The 21249-nt window shown below is 40.7% G+C and overlaps 1 protein-coding gene and 1 long non-coding RNA gene across 4 annotated transcripts in view; one reads left to right on the top strand and one right to left on the bottom strand.

The window, feature by feature from the left end:
- Positions 1–6870: 6870 nt before the first annotated feature.
- LOC145442786 (uncharacterized) overlaps positions 6871–21249 on the bottom strand; it is a 47417-nt gene continuing 33038 nt past the window's right edge. For all 3 annotated transcript variants that reach the window (XM_080320777.1, XM_080320779.1, XM_080320778.1), the window contains 6 exons: positions 18983–19090; positions 18246–18369; positions 18008–18187; positions 13891–13954; positions 13566–13712; positions 6871–9234 (listed from right to left, as the gene is read on the bottom strand). In XM_080320777.1, coding sequence (XP_080176903.1) covers positions 7395–9234; positions 13566–13712; positions 13891–13954; positions 18008–18187; positions 18246–18369; positions 18983–19090 — 2463 coding nt within the window. In that variant the 3' untranslated portion in view covers positions 6871–7394. The remainder of the gene's footprint in view (positions 9235–13565; positions 13713–13890; positions 13955–18007; positions 18188–18245; positions 18370–18982; positions 19091–21249) is intronic.
- LOC145443001 (uncharacterized) overlaps positions 14280–21249 on the top strand; it is a 297994-nt gene continuing 291024 nt past the window's right edge. Inside the window, exon 1 of the long non-coding RNA XR_013916256.1 lies at positions 14280–14312. This is a non-coding gene — a long non-coding RNA (uncharacterized LOC145443001). The remainder of the gene's footprint in view (positions 14313–21249) is intronic.

Below are 21249 nucleotides of genomic sequence, written 5' to 3'. Positions count from 1 at the left end.
ATGTACCGTAGAAATGCGCTTGACTTCTTCTCTAAACTGTGTAGGAGTACTTGAACACGACATGCGACTTGACACACGTGTATACGAAATGCGACTTGACCCGACTCAACACGACTTGAACCGGGTTTGCCAGCCACTATAAGTAGAGACATTAGGAAAATGATCCGAGGACCAACCCGGGGTATGAAATGTATTTAATCTGGTCTTAAACGAAAGCTAGTGTCACACTGATTCCGACAATACGAATTAAATTCTTGTCAAGACAATGGAACGACCTCAAAAAGCCCCCAAAGTCTGAAAATCGGCATTGATCATAGAACAATCGCTGGACGAAATTGGTCATTATTATGTTCATTGTGTTGCGGCGGTGCCATTGTTGGAGCAATGCCGGTTTTCTAACTTTGAGGGCTGTTTCGGGGTGCATGGTTCCATTGTTCGGACGAGATTTTATTTTGTATTTTCGAAATCACCGCGACAACTATCTTTCGATCATGGCCAATTGTTTTAAATTTCAGTGCTCAGGTCGCCAGATGTAGCACTGCCAATTATGCTACTCAGCAAGAAGAGACACTGTTTGCCCATGCGTAACCACCAGGAGTTCCGTATCTCTATTACCCAAAGTCACTCAACTATGACAAATCGTCCGATCGTATTTTCATGGAGCGAGAAATGTTGCACAACTTGATCTTATGTCAGCCAGAACTGATCTTATTGGTTATTTTCGGTAAAAAAGCGGTAAATAATCGCTAAATGCTTTTCCAAAAATCGCTGGATTTATCGCTAGGCGCTAGATCCATATTTTTTGGCGCTAAACCGGATGAAAAATCGCTAGATCTAGCGCGAAAATCGCTAAATTGGCAACACTGATTGGTAGTAATCCAGGCTCCAGCATGGTAATCCATCCATCCGTAATTCATGTTTTCGTCACAATGTGGCCTGAACAATGATCAATGTCTGGCGTATTTGGGACACTTGTTTACTATTTAGCAAACATTGTTTCATTATTCGATCATAGTCTTCGGGCCGTCTTATAATGAAGTTTATCTGGGTTCGTACTTCGTATAAAGTTTATTCACAGATATTGCCATACTTACGTGATACGGTATTGGTGTATCTTATATGTAGTTGTGCCACTTTCGAACAAAATTGCAAATCAAATTTGTATATGAAGTCAATGCTTTTCGTAGTGACTATTCGGCCCGATTCAATCCCGATAATTTTTATAACTTAGGGCCCGAACCCGGCCCGAACCCGAAAAGCCCGGCCCGACTTCCATCTCTGTGCGAAACACTGGCCTTCAAGCTTCGATCGTTTGATACCTTTGCATTCTCTCTCATAATCGGCACTGAAAATGTTTTTACGCTTGCTCATTTTAACTAATCAGATTTAGCCTTATTAGTAGCTATGACTATATGTGCAACATAATTTAGATGAATTTATCAATGATTTATTGCTTTACTACTTTTTAACCCTAGTGTCGATTGCACTGCGCCCTTTTTCACTATAGGCAATAAATGCTGCCTTCCCCACAGCTTATTCTGCTGTAGACTAAACGGCAGAATCCGGGTGCTGCTGTTTATTAGTAAAGTGACGTCCGCTGCGATAGCTTGGTACAGCCGAGCCGTAACTGCTATACGGTACTGTTGTTTACTGCACTAATGACAGTGGAAACTGCTATACTTACTGCACTAGCTATCTCACCACTTAGAAGTCAAATCTTGTGGTGTGTACGCCACAGGAGTTCCTTCCATTTATGATGTCGTAAATCCCGACGTAAAAGCATAATTTTAGAATATCATGTAACACATATACCAGAGGAAAACGATCGAAGTTCAGGAGTTGTTGAAAATAAGAAAAAAAATAAGGACGCAAGTCGTAAACAAGGATATTTCTTAGAAATAAGGACAGTTGAGTTTTCCAAGACCCGGCCCTTCAAAATAAGGACAAATCTTAGAAATATGGACGGTATGATATCCCTGAGGCAATTTTCGAAAAGGGGCGCTGCAGGAAAAAAGGTAAAAAGAACCTCTGTTCTAAGGAAATCTGCGTCCCCGATCATGAACCTCACTGGTTGAAAGAATCTTCACTTTTAGCAATAAGTCAAATTAAAATATATCGCATCTGTTTTCAGAAGAACGCCCAGTACTGAAATTCATTTCTGTTTAAAAATATTGTCGACGTTGTTCAAAATGTGCTATTCTACCTTTAGAAACGCGAAACCCTCTCCTTAAACGTGAAACCCCATCCTTTTGAAATGACCCTTCAGACCCTAATACTCGGTTGCAATTCAATAAGTCGTATTATCAGTGTTGCGCGCGGCCAAATAACGAAATGCGTGATACCAGTTAGCGAGATTCGTCATTGCGCATTGCATTGCAAATGTAACGTGACACGAGCGACACGATCTCCCGCTGAGATAATTCCGAAATCAGGTCATTTATTGCCGCGCGCTGGGCAATCGTTGCTAGCCTGACTTATCGCGTCTCCAACAAGCCTAGTTCCGCTGGCTTGAATAATCGCATCTGCAATTGGCCGTGTGTGCACGATATCATCGCTGGTCTACACAATCGCATCTGCATTGGCTTGGTGCGCAGGATATCATCGCTGGCCTGCACAATCGCATCTGCAATAGGCCTAGTATACGAATGATATCGCTAGCCTAACTACTGCATCTTGGGCCTACCATACTTTGGCCGGGGCTACGCAAGACGCATTGGTCAGCGCCCGTATTTTATTGTTCGATGCCTTGATAAGCGCGGCTATTCAATTGTTCACGACAGATCAGGGAGTCGCTAATTAACAGCTTTTTCGGACTCGTTGACAAGCTTATCATACGCGTATAATCGTCAACACGAGGATGTTGTATAATCGTTATTTACGCATGTACTTAACCCTAATGAATTGATGCTATATTACCAGGGCCGTAACTGCCGCACCCCAAACCCAATTTATGCAATATTTTCAAAAATATTTCGCGCCAGGCGCAATTTCAAGTCGTCAAATATCTTGATTATTGGGTGCTCTTCCCCCAAGAAAAAATACGCAAGATTTAGAGAAATGGGCATATCGGCGTTGGCCATTACTGCGGCACGAAGCACAAAGACACATAACGTTTTAGGCCAAAAAACATGCCATAAAACATGCGACTCCAAGAAGTGTGCCAGAACGATCGCAGTGAGACAAACACACAAGACAAATACCATCCTGCAGGAAAAAATTATATGCCAGTGACGAAATACCAATCCGAAACCGTGTGATCTTTCAGTCTAGTACAGCGGTTCTCAACCGGGGGTCCGCGAAGCAATTCCAGGGGGTCCGCGAGACCATTAAATTTTTAAAATGGTTGATAACGTAATTTTTTTTCATTTTTTAATTTGAGAAAGCATGAGGCAATTTCACACCACAACTGCTGAAACCTCATGACTCATATCATCATAGTAATCGTTTGAGATGAACTATCGTAGTGTGGAAATTCATTTTCATTGCCAAATTTCAATAACCTGCTGATACAAACATATTGCTGTTTAGAGACGTTTTGTTGGGGTTTGTTGAAAAAATAAAAATATGGAGATAGTAACGTCAAACAGGGTGACTTCGTAATGTCTTCTCGATTTGAAGTTGTCAGTCTCATCAAATTAGTGAACAGTCGTTTGAAATAAAAATGTCCGAAGTATTTCCCTAATTTGTCCCAATGCAGGGATTGAAACCTCGCCCCGAAATCCATTTTATCCTGTGATATACATAATCACTATTTGAACAGCTACTTGGAGGTACAGAACTTCAATATACAATTAAATAGTATATTCATATTGAAATGAACCCGAATATTTTCGGCTGACACTCGTCATAAATCGGACGATGATATACCTGCTCTTAAAGCTCGGCTATCAGATTTGGCGCATTCTTGTTGCGGATGCCCTATCGACAAAGCTGATTTTTTGATGAACAAGGAGTGTTTCGTTGCTATCAAAGCATAACGCTCCAACCCTGAAATTTATATCACCAGTTATATTGGTATGCAGCGTTGTCTTGTTAATGTTCAATTGTTCATGGTCGAAAATGTTTGCTCGTAAATAGATATGTAAACTCGCACAGAACAAGTCGTTTCATGACAGTCTTTCTCAGGACGGAAAACTTGGTTCCATTCTTTGGCGCATAAAATTTGTCTATAATAGTAGATTAGGATTTCACTTTAACGGTAGAAACTCTCTGCGGGCCGATCAAAATGCGCCGCGGGCCGGATCCGACCCGCGATCCGTATGTTGCTCGTCCCTGCGCTACATGCTGGACGTGATATGTTTATAAAATATATGTTTCTTCATTTTGGTGCCATAAATGTTGCGATCACACTAAAAGTATCGTCGGGAGCGTTATGCGTTAATACTGCATTAGCCTCCATCTATCTTTGCGCAAATGATTTTCGGAACTCCATGTTCATATCAAAACGAAGACGTGAATTTTCAAGACTCGACCAGGTACTTCAAGAAATACAGCTGCAAAAGTAGCTTTGAAGTAATAAAAGTCTACCAATTTCTACATAATTAGTATGATGTCATTTTCAAGAAAAATCATGATTTTTTGCTGTTTATCACAAGCCAACAGTTCATATTTGCACAAGACAGATGAAGGTTGCACCATAATAGAGCTAAAATTGAACTAAAACTTGAGGGGGTCCGCGAGGGTCCGTGACGGTCAAAAGTGGTCCGCGAAGTCAAAAAGGTTGAGAACCACTGGTCTAGTACGTTTGAGCGATTCTATATTTTTGATATAGCAGACAGGAGGTCACGAAATAACATCATGTAACGAAGTCATACCAACGGGTCCGCCCGCCCGAAGATGTTCAATCATTATTTACGGACTGTACAGTTTCAAAGACATCCTCACTCAGCTCTACCGGTAAAACTCACTACGTGAGCAGAGAGGACAAGACATTGATAGCAATACATATGCAATTCCCGATCTTATTAACCTATTTCATCAAGAAATATCGAAAATTATCGCGCTTAGCGCTGGCTCACTGAAATTCGGTTTATCACCATATGGGGGCCCAGGGCCAACGTTTTGAGGGCTGACGAAGTGCTGTTACGGCCCTGTATATTATTAAATTCGGTAAAAATTGAACCCGCTCTTTTATTTCAACCACCCTCCCCTTTTTGTTCAGCGGGCTACGCCGAACAGACAGATAGTCCTGGCACTGTGTCGACCCAAAATTATACCCTTTGCGGTCTAGACTTTAATAACCCCTGAAAGGGTAAAATTTGCGTTACTGTAACTTGCAAATGGCAGTCTGTAATGATAGTATTTACTACTGTCCTCGAGCCTAGCACTTATCGAACAGGTATGACGGAAGTATTGATGATTGTTTAGCGAAAGTAAGCAGAAAGTGAATTTAACGTCATTTTCCCAGCCTCTGACGAGCTGCTATATGTCTGTCACGACACCAGCTTCCAAACCAGGGTTTTGGTTACGTAATAATTATAGTGCGAAAATATCAATTCACTACGGCTTGTGAGAGCTACGACTAGTGGTGCGTCGTAAGTTAAACAATCTTTTACAATTGCGTCGCAACAACTTAAGTTACACTGCCCTTGAATTTCGTATTATGTTTATTTGAAAAGCAATTATTATTCACGATTTTCATTCGCACTTATCCGGGATTTTCATTCGCACCGTTCGCACCACCTTCGTCATTCGCACTCATCAGGGATTTTCATTCGTACCGTTCGCACCATGTTCGTCATTCGCACTGCAAATTTTTTCATTCGCACAAGTGCGAACCGTCACACAGGTTGAAAAGCACTGATCTATTGTATTGCTAATGTAGTATGATGCTTATGTATGAATAAAAACGCGACTCTGGCTTGAGATTTATCAGCGTCTCCTGTTCCCGAAATCAATTTCATTTTGATTTAGCTGCTATTGAATCTTTTCAGATAAGCATACTTTTGTGGTGTACGCGATATCCGATCAAGCCAATATATACCGTCAAACCGGATAGGTATGAGCGCGCACCCAACAGTTGTTATAAGAACCTTGATTTGATTTCGAAAATAGTGCATACAATTATTAGTTCATTAAAAAGTCGACTGGTCATCGGGCGCGATTCAAGCCAAAACTTTCGCTATTGATATGTCCAAGCGTCGAAATGACCGACGCCTATAGTAGTCCTGTGCCCGTAGTCTGAGCCGCGCCGTGCAAATGAGACCAGCGCAGAAAAACAATGAGTTCTTCGAAGAAATGCAGATTTTGAATCGTGTTTGTGTCACGCAGAGAAGATTTTATTTTAGCTCAGTCTGGTTCGCGAAAGAGATTCCAATATATTTTGAAAAGAGAATATCTTTACCGCGATCTTTAGAGCTTTACAGACTAACTTAGTGTCGTACCTGCCTTAGTGTGTCATCAAACCGTTACATGCGTGGGAACATTTTTCATGATCTGGCCATATCGTTGTAAAAATTCTGTGGCGCGTGGCACATATTGGTTAGGGTACCGAACACAGCGAATTTGGAAACGACCAAAGCAACCAGAATAGATTGATCTTAGCGTGAATATTGTTTTTGCAATAAATTAACAAATTATTACGTACATTAAATGATGGCTCTGGTGCCGTAGCGACCAAAATTTATACCTTTCATGACCAATGAACTCAGACCACTGATGCAACCGATGCTGCTGCCAGATTTGGATGACCGATTGATGAAACGAAAAACTGTGGCAAGACTAAGAATTTTTGGCACGCAAGTCGGTAATATTTCGAAACCGAATATATTTTATCACTGTGTTATATCAATTGAATCTTAGATTCATTTCTTGCAAAAGACACCTGGCAACTGCCGATCCTCGAAGCACTGGTCTAAATATTGCATAACACACAATTGAACCTTTTTATTTTCTATTCGGTATGACAATATTTAACACTACAACTACTAATGCAAAAAAAATCAGTACAGAAGGATTATATCATTCAGAAATTATATATATACGACGATGTAGCGTGCGAAATCGTTACTCTATGACGTCACAACAAAGTTGCTCATGGCCTTCGATGCCGTATATAAATCTAAGATCTACGTGGGTAATCGAGACGCCCATCAATAAAAAAAGCAAAAATATTCAATACTAACTGTTTTCGTGCAGATTATATAAAGCGTTAGAGTTCGCAACCTATTTCTTTTGGCAATGGTCAAACTTCGAATATTTACAATCAGGATAAAGAGATATTGGATATGACTAATGACATCATGTGACGGGGGTCGATTTTAGGTTATTAGGGTGTCTACTGTCTAATATTTCGCCCCACGGTGGATTAAATAATTATTTTATCCTTGGACTATTTGTACACCAGGTTTGTATACGTGCAGTCGACGCGGATATCAATCGTGAAAAGTCAGAGATTACGGAGTCACAGTTTGCGTTGGTGGAGTCCCACTGACGCCGTATGTACGGACTGAACAACTGTTGGCAGTGACACCGGGAACAATAGTTATCGGGTTGGCGAACGGTACATCGCTAACGAGATTCAAGTTGACGTAGTTACTAGTTGAATTGCCAACTACAAGACTTTGATAGACATTGCCGCTGATGATGACACTTCCATGAATAGCGATATACACAGTGACGTTATACGGGTCGCCGGCATAGGGAAAAGGCGATGACGCGCCCATAACAGGAAAGTTTGCGAAACCAGTGATGTTGATGTTCGTGTAAGCAATATTGCTGCCGTTCGAATGTAACTGGTGAAGTATGCCATCAAAGTCGCTGTGTGCTTGCAGAAATGCTAGCGGCACGGAAGCAATTGTAATATCGGTGAATGGGATTAGAGTGCCATTATACACGATTCCAGTACCGGTGAGGCTGTACGCTGAGCTATCGAACGGGTTACCGAAATACTGAAAGATGGTAACTCCAAGTGACAGGTCCTGACAGTGCATTGTGCTAATAGCACTGATGGAGCCATTGAAGAGACTGCCGGGATATGTCAAGTTGTACAGAGCGTCAAAGCTGTTGTTATTGGTAAAGGAAAAACATCCATCAACTGTAACGCCGGGGAATATCGTGACAGCGCCAGTGTGCGCTACGCTGCCAGGGAAAAACGAAGCATCGTATGAACTACTCAACCCAAAACGTTGGTATAACATGCCGTTGATCGAGATATTTCCCAAAATTTCAAGTCTGGCCGATATGTTAAACGGACCGTTCGGGTAAACAACCAATGAGCCAATGAAAGGATCGGTGAAATTGGAGAATCCATTATAATAGTTCAGCTGACCGCCGACGCTGTTTAGTCGATGCACCCATCTATCCAAAAAGCTGTAAATACCCATGTCGAAATAATACAGCCCATCGAGCGATATGCCAGGATTTGCTACTGGAGACCCTCGGTACAGAATGCCTGTACTCGTAACACCGTACAATGAAATATCCAAGGGAGCTGTGACATTAACCCACTGAAACACAGCTGCATCAAGAGACGCACTGCTGCACAAGAAATGGCTTGCCAGCGAAGTGAAGGAGGGGAATGTGAAATTATTTGTAGATGTGGAACTTGTTGGGAATACGGTGGCTCCCGGGGTTGGGAATACGGTGGCACCCGGGTTTGGGAATACGGTGGCTCCCGGGGATGCAGTAACACCAGGCATTGCAGTCGGGACGCTGGGGGTATTAGTGCTGTTATATGAAAAACATTCACCAACAGTAACGCCCGGAATCCATGTGAATGTCCCCGCGTGCGGTAAGCCTCCCGGGTAGGATGAAATTTGATATAAGCTACTCACGCCGAAATGTTGATACTGGCCACCATCGACAGAGAAATTGCCGTACATATCAAGTCGAGCGGATATGTTTTGTGGTCCTACCGGATAAACAGTGACAGCCCCAAAGAACGGGTCCACGGCGCTTGAAAAATTGCGATAACTCAATTGCGGGCCAACATTACCCAGCTGATGTGTCGACCCATCCATGTAACTGTATATTCCTATGGATAAGGCATAAATGGCGCTGAATGTCATTGACTGAAAAGGGATAGGAGTTCCATTATATACGACCCCCGTGCCCGAGAGAGTGTACAAGGAAACATTAAATTCGGCAGTATAGTCGAGGTACTGGAATAGCGAGGCATCGAGAGATACGCTACTGCAAACAAAATGTTGAAGTGAACCGTTAAGTATTCCGGATGGATTTGTAGTCGGTGTCGGAGCGGTTGTGGCGGCATCGCTGGCGTTACCAACAAATGACCTGTAAATACGCATTCATGAATTCGAATAACATAAAGTATGCAGTGAAGATGAAGTGACAATGCTAGCACGGCGAATTATTTAAATTATTTAAATTCTCTGAGAGTGGGTCAAGTATAGGTAATTGATATTTCGTATCGGATGCTTTCGTTATACATTTTGCATTGACCGTTTTCAATCCAACAATTCGAAGTAAATAGTGCTATCTGTATCTTCTTCTCCGATTGAAATTAATTACATCAATTCGCCAATCCTGTCTACTATAAATTTAATATTTATATTATCTTGATTATTTTCAACTGGCATGATGGTATATGCATGCAGTGTTGGGATCAAGTCACTACCTTCGAGTCACGAGTCATTTCGAGTCATTGCACAATTTGACTCGAGTCAAGTCAAGTCAATCGATTTTCAAAGGTGACTCGAGTCAAGTCAAGTCACTCGATTTTTGGAGGTGACTCGAGTCAAGTCAAGTCACGAGTCAAGTCACGTTTCAAGTCAAGTTGCCTTTTTGCAGTACGAGGCATGCTTAGGCCATTGCATCTTGCTAGCTGTCTGAAATACAGATTGAGTGGTCATTGATTCTTAACCGATGAACGAATATGAAGTTGAATATACACGTAAGAAGGCGCTGTATCGCTCACATATACGTAGAAATGCTAAACTACGCAAGTAATTGCACAGCCTCAGTTTATAGTTACCAGCCAAAATAGAGAATAGAGAAACGAATTGATTAGATGCAATACATTACCCATTTACAAATTGATATGATACAATTCGAGCCTGCGCCAATGGTTGAGGACTATATAAACTATCTTCGAATTCAATTTCAATAACACAAGAGGTTTGGTTCAGGTAATAACAGAGAACAGTAGTAGACATTTTGCTATTAAATTACTTTACTATACGAGTTTACGACAGCGTAAGCTGTAAGCTTCGATCACTTCGTTAGCGGTCAATTTGTTTGTGAGAGAACAATAGCGGCTCAGTAAAACGCACGATCATTGAATGATTGGTCGCTCTCACGGGTTACACCAACGTTTCGCGAACAATCCGTTTGCAGGTACAGTGATTTTTATCAACATCGATTGCTTGATGACTTGAAATTGACTCGTGAATTTTGCTTCGAGTCACGAGTCAATCCACATTTCTGATACGCCGAGTCAAGTCAAGTCAAGTCATTTTGGCAAAGTGACTCGAGTCAAGTCAAGTCATACGAAAAAGGTGACTCGAGTCTGACTCGAGTCAAGTCATGACTCGAGTCATCCCAACACTGTATGCATGATATGCATGATTGTATATACTACTAATGTATTCGGGTTGAAGACTTTGCCTGCGTCTCCAAATAACTATACTGCGAAATCTGGCGAACATTATGTTTCCGCTAAAGCTATTCTACATTAATGTACAAGTACAGCCTGATGTAGATGAGAAATTGAATTTAACGGGTCATAGGCAATGTTCCCTCTAATTTTCCACGACTCTGCGCAAACACGGCAACTTACTGCGTAGGCCCTTGGACAACAGTGCACAACCAGGCCCCCGTAGGGTGATAAAACGAACAGACCCCCTCTCCCCATGCGCCTTTTGTCGGGACTTAACATCGACATTGGGTGCCCGTTCGTATGGTTACTTCGTCTAAACGCGCGAAGCGCGAAAAATTTATATCATTCAAGATTTAATCGGTCAATATGATCGGGAATTGCATATATATTGCTATTAATTTAGGTATAATGACTTCGTTATATGATGCTATTTTGCGACATCCTATCTGCTATGTCAAAATATATTGTACTCGCCCAAACCTACTAAACTATAGTGGCGTACACGATTTCAAATTGGTATTTCTTTACTGGCAAATAATGTTCTCTCGATATGGCATTTGTTTTGTTGTGGGACTCGGATCGCGAGGACAGGAGCATTTAGCGCCAGCCGTTAGGCGCCTATGGACAATTAAACATATATGAATAATTGTATATAAATCGAAGTGTCCGGTTAGCACAAGGGCAGTCCTTTTCGGCCAAGGTACTCTCGCTGCTGATCGTTCTGGCGCATATCTCGGAGTCGTATGTTACATAGTCTATAACTTCACATGTCTTGGTGCGTCGTGGCGCGGTAATGGCCGACGCCCAAGTTCCCATTTCTATAAATGATGCGTATTTTTTATTGGGGAAAGGGTACGCAATAATCAAGATATTTGACCAAAATAAATGGCGTATGGCGCGAAAATTTTTTTGAAAAGTTTAAAACAATACACCATGATTTATGTTAATTCACAAAATAAGTTTGGGTCCCCTTCGAGCGAGGTCCCTCCAATTGGAGGGTTCCGGTCCTTAGTAAATCTTACGCAAGGTTTATGCCACGCGGAGAAGACTATTCGTTAGTTTCTCGCAGAGTAACTTCGAGCTAGCCCAACTTTGGTAAACAATGTTATTTTGCCATTCCCAGAAAATAATGCGCTATTGAAGTGATATCAGTATCGCTCACGCGTACGAGACCATACTAAAAGAAAAAGTGTATTTCGTGAGGTGCCCGTGATTGCAAATTCTCATTTATTCACGAAGTGCAATATTTACCCTTTCGAACCGCACTTGTACCTTCGTTTCAGACTTCAGCGATAACACTATTTGCCCCTGGCAATGTTCCCTCTATTTTTTCACGAGTCTGCGCGCCTGCGCGGCCCCTTGGACAACAGTGCGCAACGACTAAAAAAACATCACCTCGGATTTCTTGTGCGCAGCTTAGATTTTCTGTGCGCAGAGACCGTTTCGGCACTGCGCATTTGCGCACGTGCGCAGCTTAGAGGGAACATTGGTCATAGGGTAAAACTGGGCATTGTGCGGCCTGCGACGAGATTCTGGGTGGCCTGCGAAAATTTCCTTCCAATTAAAATTATAAATTGTAATTAATAATGTTAATGCGTGGAAAAAATCAAAGGCTGAATAAAGAAGCGAAACGGAAAGGATTTACTCTGAAGTCTGGTGAATTTATGCAACGTCATTATTAGTACAAGTAATCCAGGCTCAAAATAAAGCCAATATTCCAAAGTATATTGTAGTAATTAAATTTAATAATCACTATTTCCACGATAAAGTACAAATCTTGTTTGATACCAGGTTTGTTCTTTAGCTTTTAAAATATTAGCCTACGTAATACGCAAATCCTAATTCGTAAAATAATGCATTTAGAGCACGTGATTAGCGTTCATCCTCGGTCACAAACGATGTTATGTCAAGCATTGAAAGATGCGCTGAAGGCCGACATCTCAACATGATTTGGAACACCTAATATTTGTTTATTGAAGTCCGCCTTAAACTGGTCTTTTAAGGTATGATGAGCACCGAGTAGGTCTCTGTGTTCAAGGAATATGATTTGAGCCGTTCGCCGGCAGTGAAATACATACACTCGGCTGATGCGGACAGGCTAGCGACAGTAAAGCTATTTTACCTAGCCACACGGAGCTAGTCACAGCCTAGTATTACCATAGCCACTTGGAAACATGTGTTGATAATGTAATTATCTGCTTTCAATTTACACATAAACTGCACGCAGCAGAATATAGTCTAAGCCAGTGGCTCTTGACCTTTTTTCCTCCAGCGCCTTTTTCAAAAATTTCCGTGCAATAACACCCCCGCCCGCCCTATATTTAAGGACTGCCATAAAAACAATGGGTAAGAGGCATAGCCGTAACAGCACTTCATCAGCTCCTCCCCTAAAATTCCATATCCTCGCATAGTAATCAGATTTACCGGTAGCGCTAAGTGAGGTGTTGTCTTGGAGGATGTAGGGCACGAGCCATTTAAGCACCTATGGACGATTAGACATATTCATATCGAAGTTTACGATCAACATAAGGGCTAAGAAAGTGGTTCTTAACCATTTTTCCTCCAGCGCCCCCATTCAAAAATTTCCGTGCTCTAGCACCCCCCATATTGTCCTCCTTTTCCGGTTTTTGAAGATGTCCATCGAGGACCCCTAAATGTCCTCCTTTTAGAGCAATTCGTCCTCATTGACAACTTTTAGAGCTAAGATAGTTTCAAGTGAAAATGGGCATAAATGATGCCAAACAGGAAATCGTGGTTCGAACGTAAGCGACGACTTTTTTTTTAGTCAACCAACGGAAAATTCGGAAGAAAGACTGTATTTCGGTAGTTGAGCCTGAAAGTATCATTAATTACTACTTAGACTTTGACTCGAAGGATGACATGTATTTTACAATATAAACATAATATTAATATCTGTATTATACCGTTTCTGCGATAACGACAGTTCCTAACATCTGAGACTATGGGTTATTTACGCAAATCACACAATTGCAATAGTGTAACTCACTTAACAAATCGAAAATATTGATTCTGGGTCATGTCTGCGTAGTAACAATCGCTCCAATATCTGTAAAACGGCCCCTCCGAGCTTATTGGAATATCGGTTCCTTTCGGTGGCAAGGAGATTTCGAATGCATCGTTTCCGTTGTAAACTCTGTAATTAAATATGTGCGATATTAAACCCTACTAAAACTCGTTCTATGAAATTGAAAAATCATTTTTTCGATATTGTCTGCTCCGAAACTGCAAGTCATGTGTCATCGGTATAGATTATAGAACATTTCACTCGGACACTCCATTCATAATGTAGAAATACCTAAAGTAGTACCCACGTGTAATTCATCCCGGTCAAAATGTCATCTGGAACATTGGGTGCGTAAACTGTATGTCCTGTCGCTGAAAAAGGGACGAATCGCTTAGCCGCGATCTCGTTGCAATCAACAGTCGATATATGTGTCTCGCGTTCGACAATATATGTTACATCGAATTAAATATGAAGTTTTTGGACTCTCCATTAACATTTGGAAAATGCATTCTTACTCATAAATCTATATTATAACCTTTTCGTCTCTATAGCACATATTGAAATGTTTTCATCTCCACAACACTATAGAATGTACATTGTACACGTCCACTCTTTTTGTGCAATATTTATTCGGGCATATACTAGATCTTGTGTGAACGTGAGGTGCACGTTCACGTTCTGTGTGTGAACCTTAGCAATTTAGAGGTTCACGTTCACAAACGAACTTTGGTGGGTTCTGTACTGTGAACTTTTTCGTATATTACAATTTTTCACGTCCGTATAAAACCGTTGGTTGAAATTCTTTGCATTCCAACTTCGGACCAGTCCATGCATGGCGCTGACAGGATAAAAAGAATCAACACTATACGAGCATGCACTTTGCCCATATAAAATACCATATTTGCTATTTTAGGAAAGTTAGCTCGAAATTTTCAGCTTTCCGTTAGCGAACATTTAGTAGCTCTCTGTTGTGATCTTGACAAGCACTCACACAGAATCAAGAACGAAATGCTGTACCTGTAGGCAGTCAGCAAATGATTCTTATTCAATCAATCAACGAAATAGATATGAAGAATACATCGTTGTCCAATGTAACAAATCTACCAGGCGTACGGATTTATCTTGATTTGATATGTTTATTGTATCATGAAAACCAAACCCGTGCGATGGGGGTGTTGGCTACTGTATAACTTGTTTATGTGCTAATTTGGTAGCGGGGCCTACGATGCCCAAGTAACAGCCAAGGGTCGCAAGTATGGACACCCGTTTACATTCTGCACAATATCAATGTAGCAATATTCAGACCGTAAATGCATTGACGGATCTGATCTAGACCGGTAAAGCGAAATCGTTTATTCCTTTGCACGTCCTCGTCAAAATTGTTGACAAAGCGACGGACGATATTGAATTTATGGGATTATTATAGATTCATGTTCGCGTTCACACAGAACCTTTCAAAAAGTTTAGCGTTCATATGAACCTGAACCTTTCAGGGGTTCACTGCATCCCTAGGGCGGGGCATGGACCAGAGCCGGATTTTGAAACCGAATTTCCGTATTTTTGACCGGAACCGGTTCGGAGTCGGATCAGTACTTTTTACTAAGAATACGGCAGCCTCACCCTCTTCTACCCAGGAATCAATAGTTAAAGGGAAACGTTCATGGAGGTAAGCCACATGATATAAGTCCAATTTGGCATAATTACTTCCGATAAGGGTTTGACTTGATCTTCAAGTTTTTAACTTTTTTCTGTTGGCAATGTTTCAATCAATATTCAATACCATCCTCTGAGTAGACATTAATTATCAGAGTTTTTCGGACCGGATCACGGTCATTTCTAGAATCCGGCCTAGGAGTCAGACCGGCGTCGGACCTGAGCTTTACAAACAGGATTGGAGAAGGCCCATAGAATTTGTCCGTCCGCTCCGCACTAGTATATATATACTTAGAGGTGGCCAGTAAAATAGAACTTCTACTGTTTAGAGAACACACTTATGTTTAAACTCCTAGTAGTATTTCCTCGGGTAGTCCGTTTATTCCAGACTATATTCACTCGAGCAAAGCAAATTGCATATGCACGTAGCATTTTGTAAAGTATAGAGGCGTTATTGGATAGTTGCTGGATCACAGTAGCTATTTTTTTCTGATACTTATAGCTCTTCCAATGTAGTTAATCATTTTGCTTTAGTCCCGAAATTGCATCGCGTGATTGCTATTGTAACCAACCTCCGACACACTATTATACGACAACTTGATCAGATCTACATAAATGACATTCTTGACTACTGACCATTGAATTTCACATATGTTCGCAATAATTTTAACATGTCATGCATCTACTTGTAATACGGCAGAATAAATAATATAATTTCCACTTGAGTAGCGGATCCGACTAATTTCACTACATCTGGTTTCAAGCTTGATCATTTAGAGATCATTTTTAGTAATGCGTAAACTCACCTTTGTCATGACTGATCGACATAAGTTGACTTGGCTGCCTATTGTCCAGAGACTAAGTGATGTCATGCATCCAAAGAGCAAAATTTTTATACTAATAAAATACGCTCGATTCGTTGCCACACACCATCTGATGGGTCTGATGCAGTAGTATAGCTGAGACTAATTATCGTATTATGAAAGAGAGTTGAAAACGAGTGAGAAATAATTTCTACGATGTAGTGGTGTCACTAATGCATTGTCAAATACCTAGAGGGGTCAGCATCGAACTACTTATACTTATGCTGAAAATTGAAAGACAGGGGGCGTCTAATTTTTGCTTTACACCAATAATGCAGTTTAATAATATCGTAGAAATATAGTTGTTAGTATTGAAAAGTGTAGTGGTCTAGTCTAGTCAATAAAAATAAGTCTGAAATCACAAATAGCCTTCGAGGAAACGAGGGGAAGTTTTTGGAACCTTTTAAACCCGCCTTCAAAATTATTATAACCAGTCATAGTCATATTGGCATTGAACTTTATGATTGAATTTCCTTCAACTTATTGCTGTGAAGTAGGAAGTTTTGCAATGGTATCCAGTGTTGGGAAGACTCGAGTCATGACTTGACTCGAGTCAGACTCGAGTCACCTTTTTTGTATGACTTGACTTGACTCGAGTCACTTTGCTAAAATGACTTGACTTGACTTGACTCGGCCTATCAGAAATGTGGATTGACTCGTGACTCGGAGCAAAATCCACGAGTCAATTTCAAGTCATCAAGTAATCGTTGTCGATCAAAATATCTGTATCTTGCATATATTCGGATTGTTCGCGAAACGCTGGTATAATCCGTCTCAGCGACCAATCATTTAATGATCGTGCGTTTGACTGAGCCTCTATCGTTCTCTCACAAATTAATTGACCGCAACGAAATGATCGAAGCTTACAGCTCACGTTGTCGTAAACTAGCATTGTAAAGTAATTTCTGTTCTCTGTTTTTACCTTAACCAAACCTCTTGTTTTCTTGAAACTGAATTCGAATATAGTTTATGTAGTCCCCAACCATTGGCGCACGCTCGAATTGTATCGTAGGCTTATCGATTTGTAAGTGCGTAATGTATTGCATCTTATCAATTCGTATATTCTCTATCTTGGCTGGTAACTATAAACTGAGGTTTAGCTGTTCTACGTAATGTGAGCGATAGAGCGCTTTCTTACGTGTATATTTAACTCTAGATCCGTTCATCGGTTCAAAATCAATGACCACTCAAGCTAGCAAAATGCAATGACGTTATCATGCCTCATACTTCGAAAAGGCAACTTGACTTGAATTGTGACTTGACTCGTGACTTGACTTGACTTGACTCGACTTGACTCGAGTCACCTCCAAAAATCGAGTGACTTGACTTGACTCGAGTCACCTTTGAAAATTGATTGACTTGATTTGACTCGAGTCAAAATGTGCAATGACTCGAAATAGCTCGTGACTCGAAGGTAGTGACTTGATCCCAACACTGATGGTATCTCTCAAAGCGAAATAAGTTTGCGATTGACAATTACATGAGATGCTGTCTATTATCCTCCCCTTCGGCTAGATTTGACCACTGGATAACACGAAAACAGCGTCAGCCTTCACATTGACTTGATATTTTTAACAGGCATTTCAGTGTACATTATGACGTCATCATTGTGCTGTTTTACAATTTTTTGAGTGCAAGCTGTAATTTGTTTTTTTGAAAAAATTGAAAAGGGATGATTGCAGCCAGTCATTTTCTTCTTAGGGGTAATGACATGAAAAAAGGTCAAAAACCACTGATGTGGGCTATTAACTAACTGTCCCGTGTACTTGACTTTTTTCGGCAAAACTAGTCACGTTTTTATTCTTTTTATTTTTGAAGCAGAAATAGTTCAATAATAGTTATACATGGATACGTTGGCCACTAAGTAACAATTTTCTACTCACAGTAAGTTATAGATTCAAAATTTACCTTGCACAAGGACTTGCTCAATGGGCCACTGGTTTTGATTGCACGGCACTTGAACGCATATACCCCTCGAATACGCCCGTCTTTTCAGATAATTTGACCATTTCCCCCCCACCTTGTACAAGGACGTTACGGAGGCGCCGTAGATTTGATCAGTGTCCCGTTCGTTCTTGAAGACTCGAGCTTGGAGAAAATTAAAATTCGGCCTTTTGCGTTACATATCATGTGGTCTGTTCGGTACCTTTCATATAGCAGTAGGATCTGACCAGTCGGTCCAGGTTGTAAATCCTCTGAGCGGAAGAAATGTCAATAGTCACTGACAATGTTCTGTTGGCATTCCGAAAGCTGCGCCGGCCGCGATCTCGCTGAAAGTTGAAACATGGAAATATGACAAAGGATGGGCAATGATCGGCAATTGAGTAATATGACGTCACAGAAACAAATTAAATATATATTACATTCAATAATATAATATTACACTTACTAGAACATATTCTGGCCATGGCGATGAACTCTGTCATTGCCGAGCATTTAGCTGAGAATTCCAGTTGTGCTAGTGAGAGAATTCTAGTGACGAGATATTTTCGATATTTGAGAGAGCCGGCACATTTGTTCGCAATCCAATCAAAATTTAACAGTACACTCTTATTTTTATTGACTTGAAGAACTTTTCGTGTGCCTCTTATCAAGAGCAACAGGCGCGATAGAGGATATATAAACAGAGTTGGAGCAAGATGGAAATTCAACCACAGCAACAATATATTAATTGGATATGGACAATGGAACACTTGCGTTATAATCGCCAATCACACTTGATCAACAACAATATTACCATATCGAAAAACATAAGTATGGAAAGGAGAGTATTTCTATTATAGAGGTCTGTCCTTCCCAGTACTATAGCTATCTAGAACTAGGCTGGCCGCGGTAGTATACGTCAGTGATTGCCAATGCACTCTGAAAATATTCATGCAATACCAGTTGAGACGTTTCTATCCAGTCCCCAACCTCTTCATCGTAATATAAAGCTACAACAGGTAGAGTGTCAGTCACATCAGGATTGAGATCAGCTAGATCGATGACCACCTGAAAAAATATATTACCGTATAAAGTATAATAGATTCAGGCGCATATAGATTGTGAACGTAAATTAAGATGTACCTGGCTGTATACGTTTTGGGTAACATGGTTTTGTTTGTTTTTTGGGGTATTCATGGTGTTTGTCGACTACTATGGTCATTTACACCAGGCGATATTCTTCTTATTTTCCGTAGTTGCCGACTTATAGCACGGCCCACCTCTAGGTTTTTGTAAGACACCGCTTACGCGGATGAGGTGGCGAGGAGGAGCCTAGGTAAACCTCCAACACTTAGGTATCGGAATTCGGAAGTCGACCTCGGTCGGACTCGGTGTTGCCGACATTGGTGTTGCAGCCGCGGATTACACCACTGCGCTATCTCGCCACATAAGGGTAACATGGTTACTAATATACATGAGTCAGAGACGCCCCCACAAACACAGTCACACACACGTGTACCGTACCTGTTAGAGACAGAGGTGGTCAAAGTAGTCAAGAACGCTACTCAAGTAGAAGTAGAAGTATCGACGAAAATATCTACCCAAGTACGAGTAGAAGTACTTCCTTCATGAGCAATATAAAACTACTTGAAGTAGAATTAGAATTGCTTGACTTTAAATCTACTCAAGTAAGTAAGTGTTTTGAAAACGGTCGTCGTAATTCGTTCGCATGGACTGTCAAAAGCTGCAAATTGCGCTATACGGGAGGTGCAGAGAGCTTGATTTCTATTGATGTATCCCAGGAGGTATCAATTTTCGACAGAATAAACATTCGTCCGCATTATGGGATGCAAATTACAGTATTTATATAAAAATGCGGTACTAATCCTTTGTTTACTCGATCACCCCGTTCCAGAAAATATCATGACATGGCGTCCTACCGCATATTATAAGGCTTCTATAGTTTAGGCGAATAGCTATACGGATAAGTTGTATCGAACACGGTTTGAACACTTTGCGCAATTAGTATACGTTAATATAAAATATGGTGGATCGTAAAATTGTATATATTGGAGCTTTATTTTCGGAAAATAGAGGCATTACTACACTTGCTTTTATACTTCAACATGTACGTCCTGCAGACAAAAGAACTGATATTAATTAAAACTCAAAGTATGATACTCGGAATTGAAAGAGAAATACAAAAAAAAAGCGGAAAATATATTTCACGTCTTCTGTCCAGAAAGGTGGTCTGCTAAAACAGGTGTAACGTTCAAAAAAGCCGGAGTCCACTTTTCCAGATTAGGACACGTCATGGGCTGCTAGAATATGATGTGATAGGCAATTGCTAAATTGCAAAACGATAGTTTCAAGCGCTATGGTGGGCCATATTTACTGTGAAGAAATATTTGAAATGGGCGACAATGCGGACTGAGCGGAACCACGCAATCCGGTGCTTAAATTATATTCATCGATACTTTCGTGATAACATATATTTGACCCTCCAAAACTACTGTGCGCGAAGCGCAACAAAAGTTCTGGGCTTTACTCGACTTTTATGAAAATTAAATGTTGGTACTCCGTGAAAACAGCCCCGAAATTCGTCAGGCTATCTTTCTAATTGGAGGATTAAACTACTTCTACTTGACAAACTGAAAATAACGAAAAGTAAGTAAGTAGATCACCAGATATTACGAAGTAGAAGTATAAGTAGCGAAAATCAGATCTACTTGAGTAAGTACTGGAAGTAGAGGCAAAATACTTGAGTACTTCGAAAAAGTAGAAGTACTTCGTTACCGACCATCTCTGGTTAGAGATACACAAAGATGCAAATAACAACCGCAGCAAGAGAAAGCATGTAGGCGAGTACGTTTTTTTCTGCACCCTCTTAGCCATTGCAATTCTATAACAATACATAATTCAATTTTTCTTTTAGTGAAATATTCAGTTATTTAATACAGATCGCTCAACGATGGATGAAAGGAGAAACGAAAAAAATATTTCAATCATGGTCCTAATTTCCGTTTTATATTCTGTATTGTCCTATTCTCGTCCCATCTATTCCTTTACGAGATTGAATTGGACACTGTATCAGCAAAACTAAATATACACCGCTCACTAACATCAAACTTAAATGGTAAAAGACACCAGCAAGACTGTGAAAAATCAGGGTGAGATTCAGGTTTGGGGATGCAGATTCCATTAGAATAAGATTTTCAAATACATGA

The sequence above is a fragment of the Botryllus schlosseri genome, chromosome 7 (assembly GCF_051294905.1).
Source record: "Botryllus schlosseri isolate E-star chromosome 7, Bs_hap1, whole genome shotgun sequence".
Taxonomy (NCBI): Eukaryota; Metazoa; Chordata; class Ascidiacea; order Stolidobranchia; family Styelidae; genus Botryllus; species Botryllus schlosseri.
This window is presented reverse-complemented; position numbering and strand designations above follow the sequence as displayed.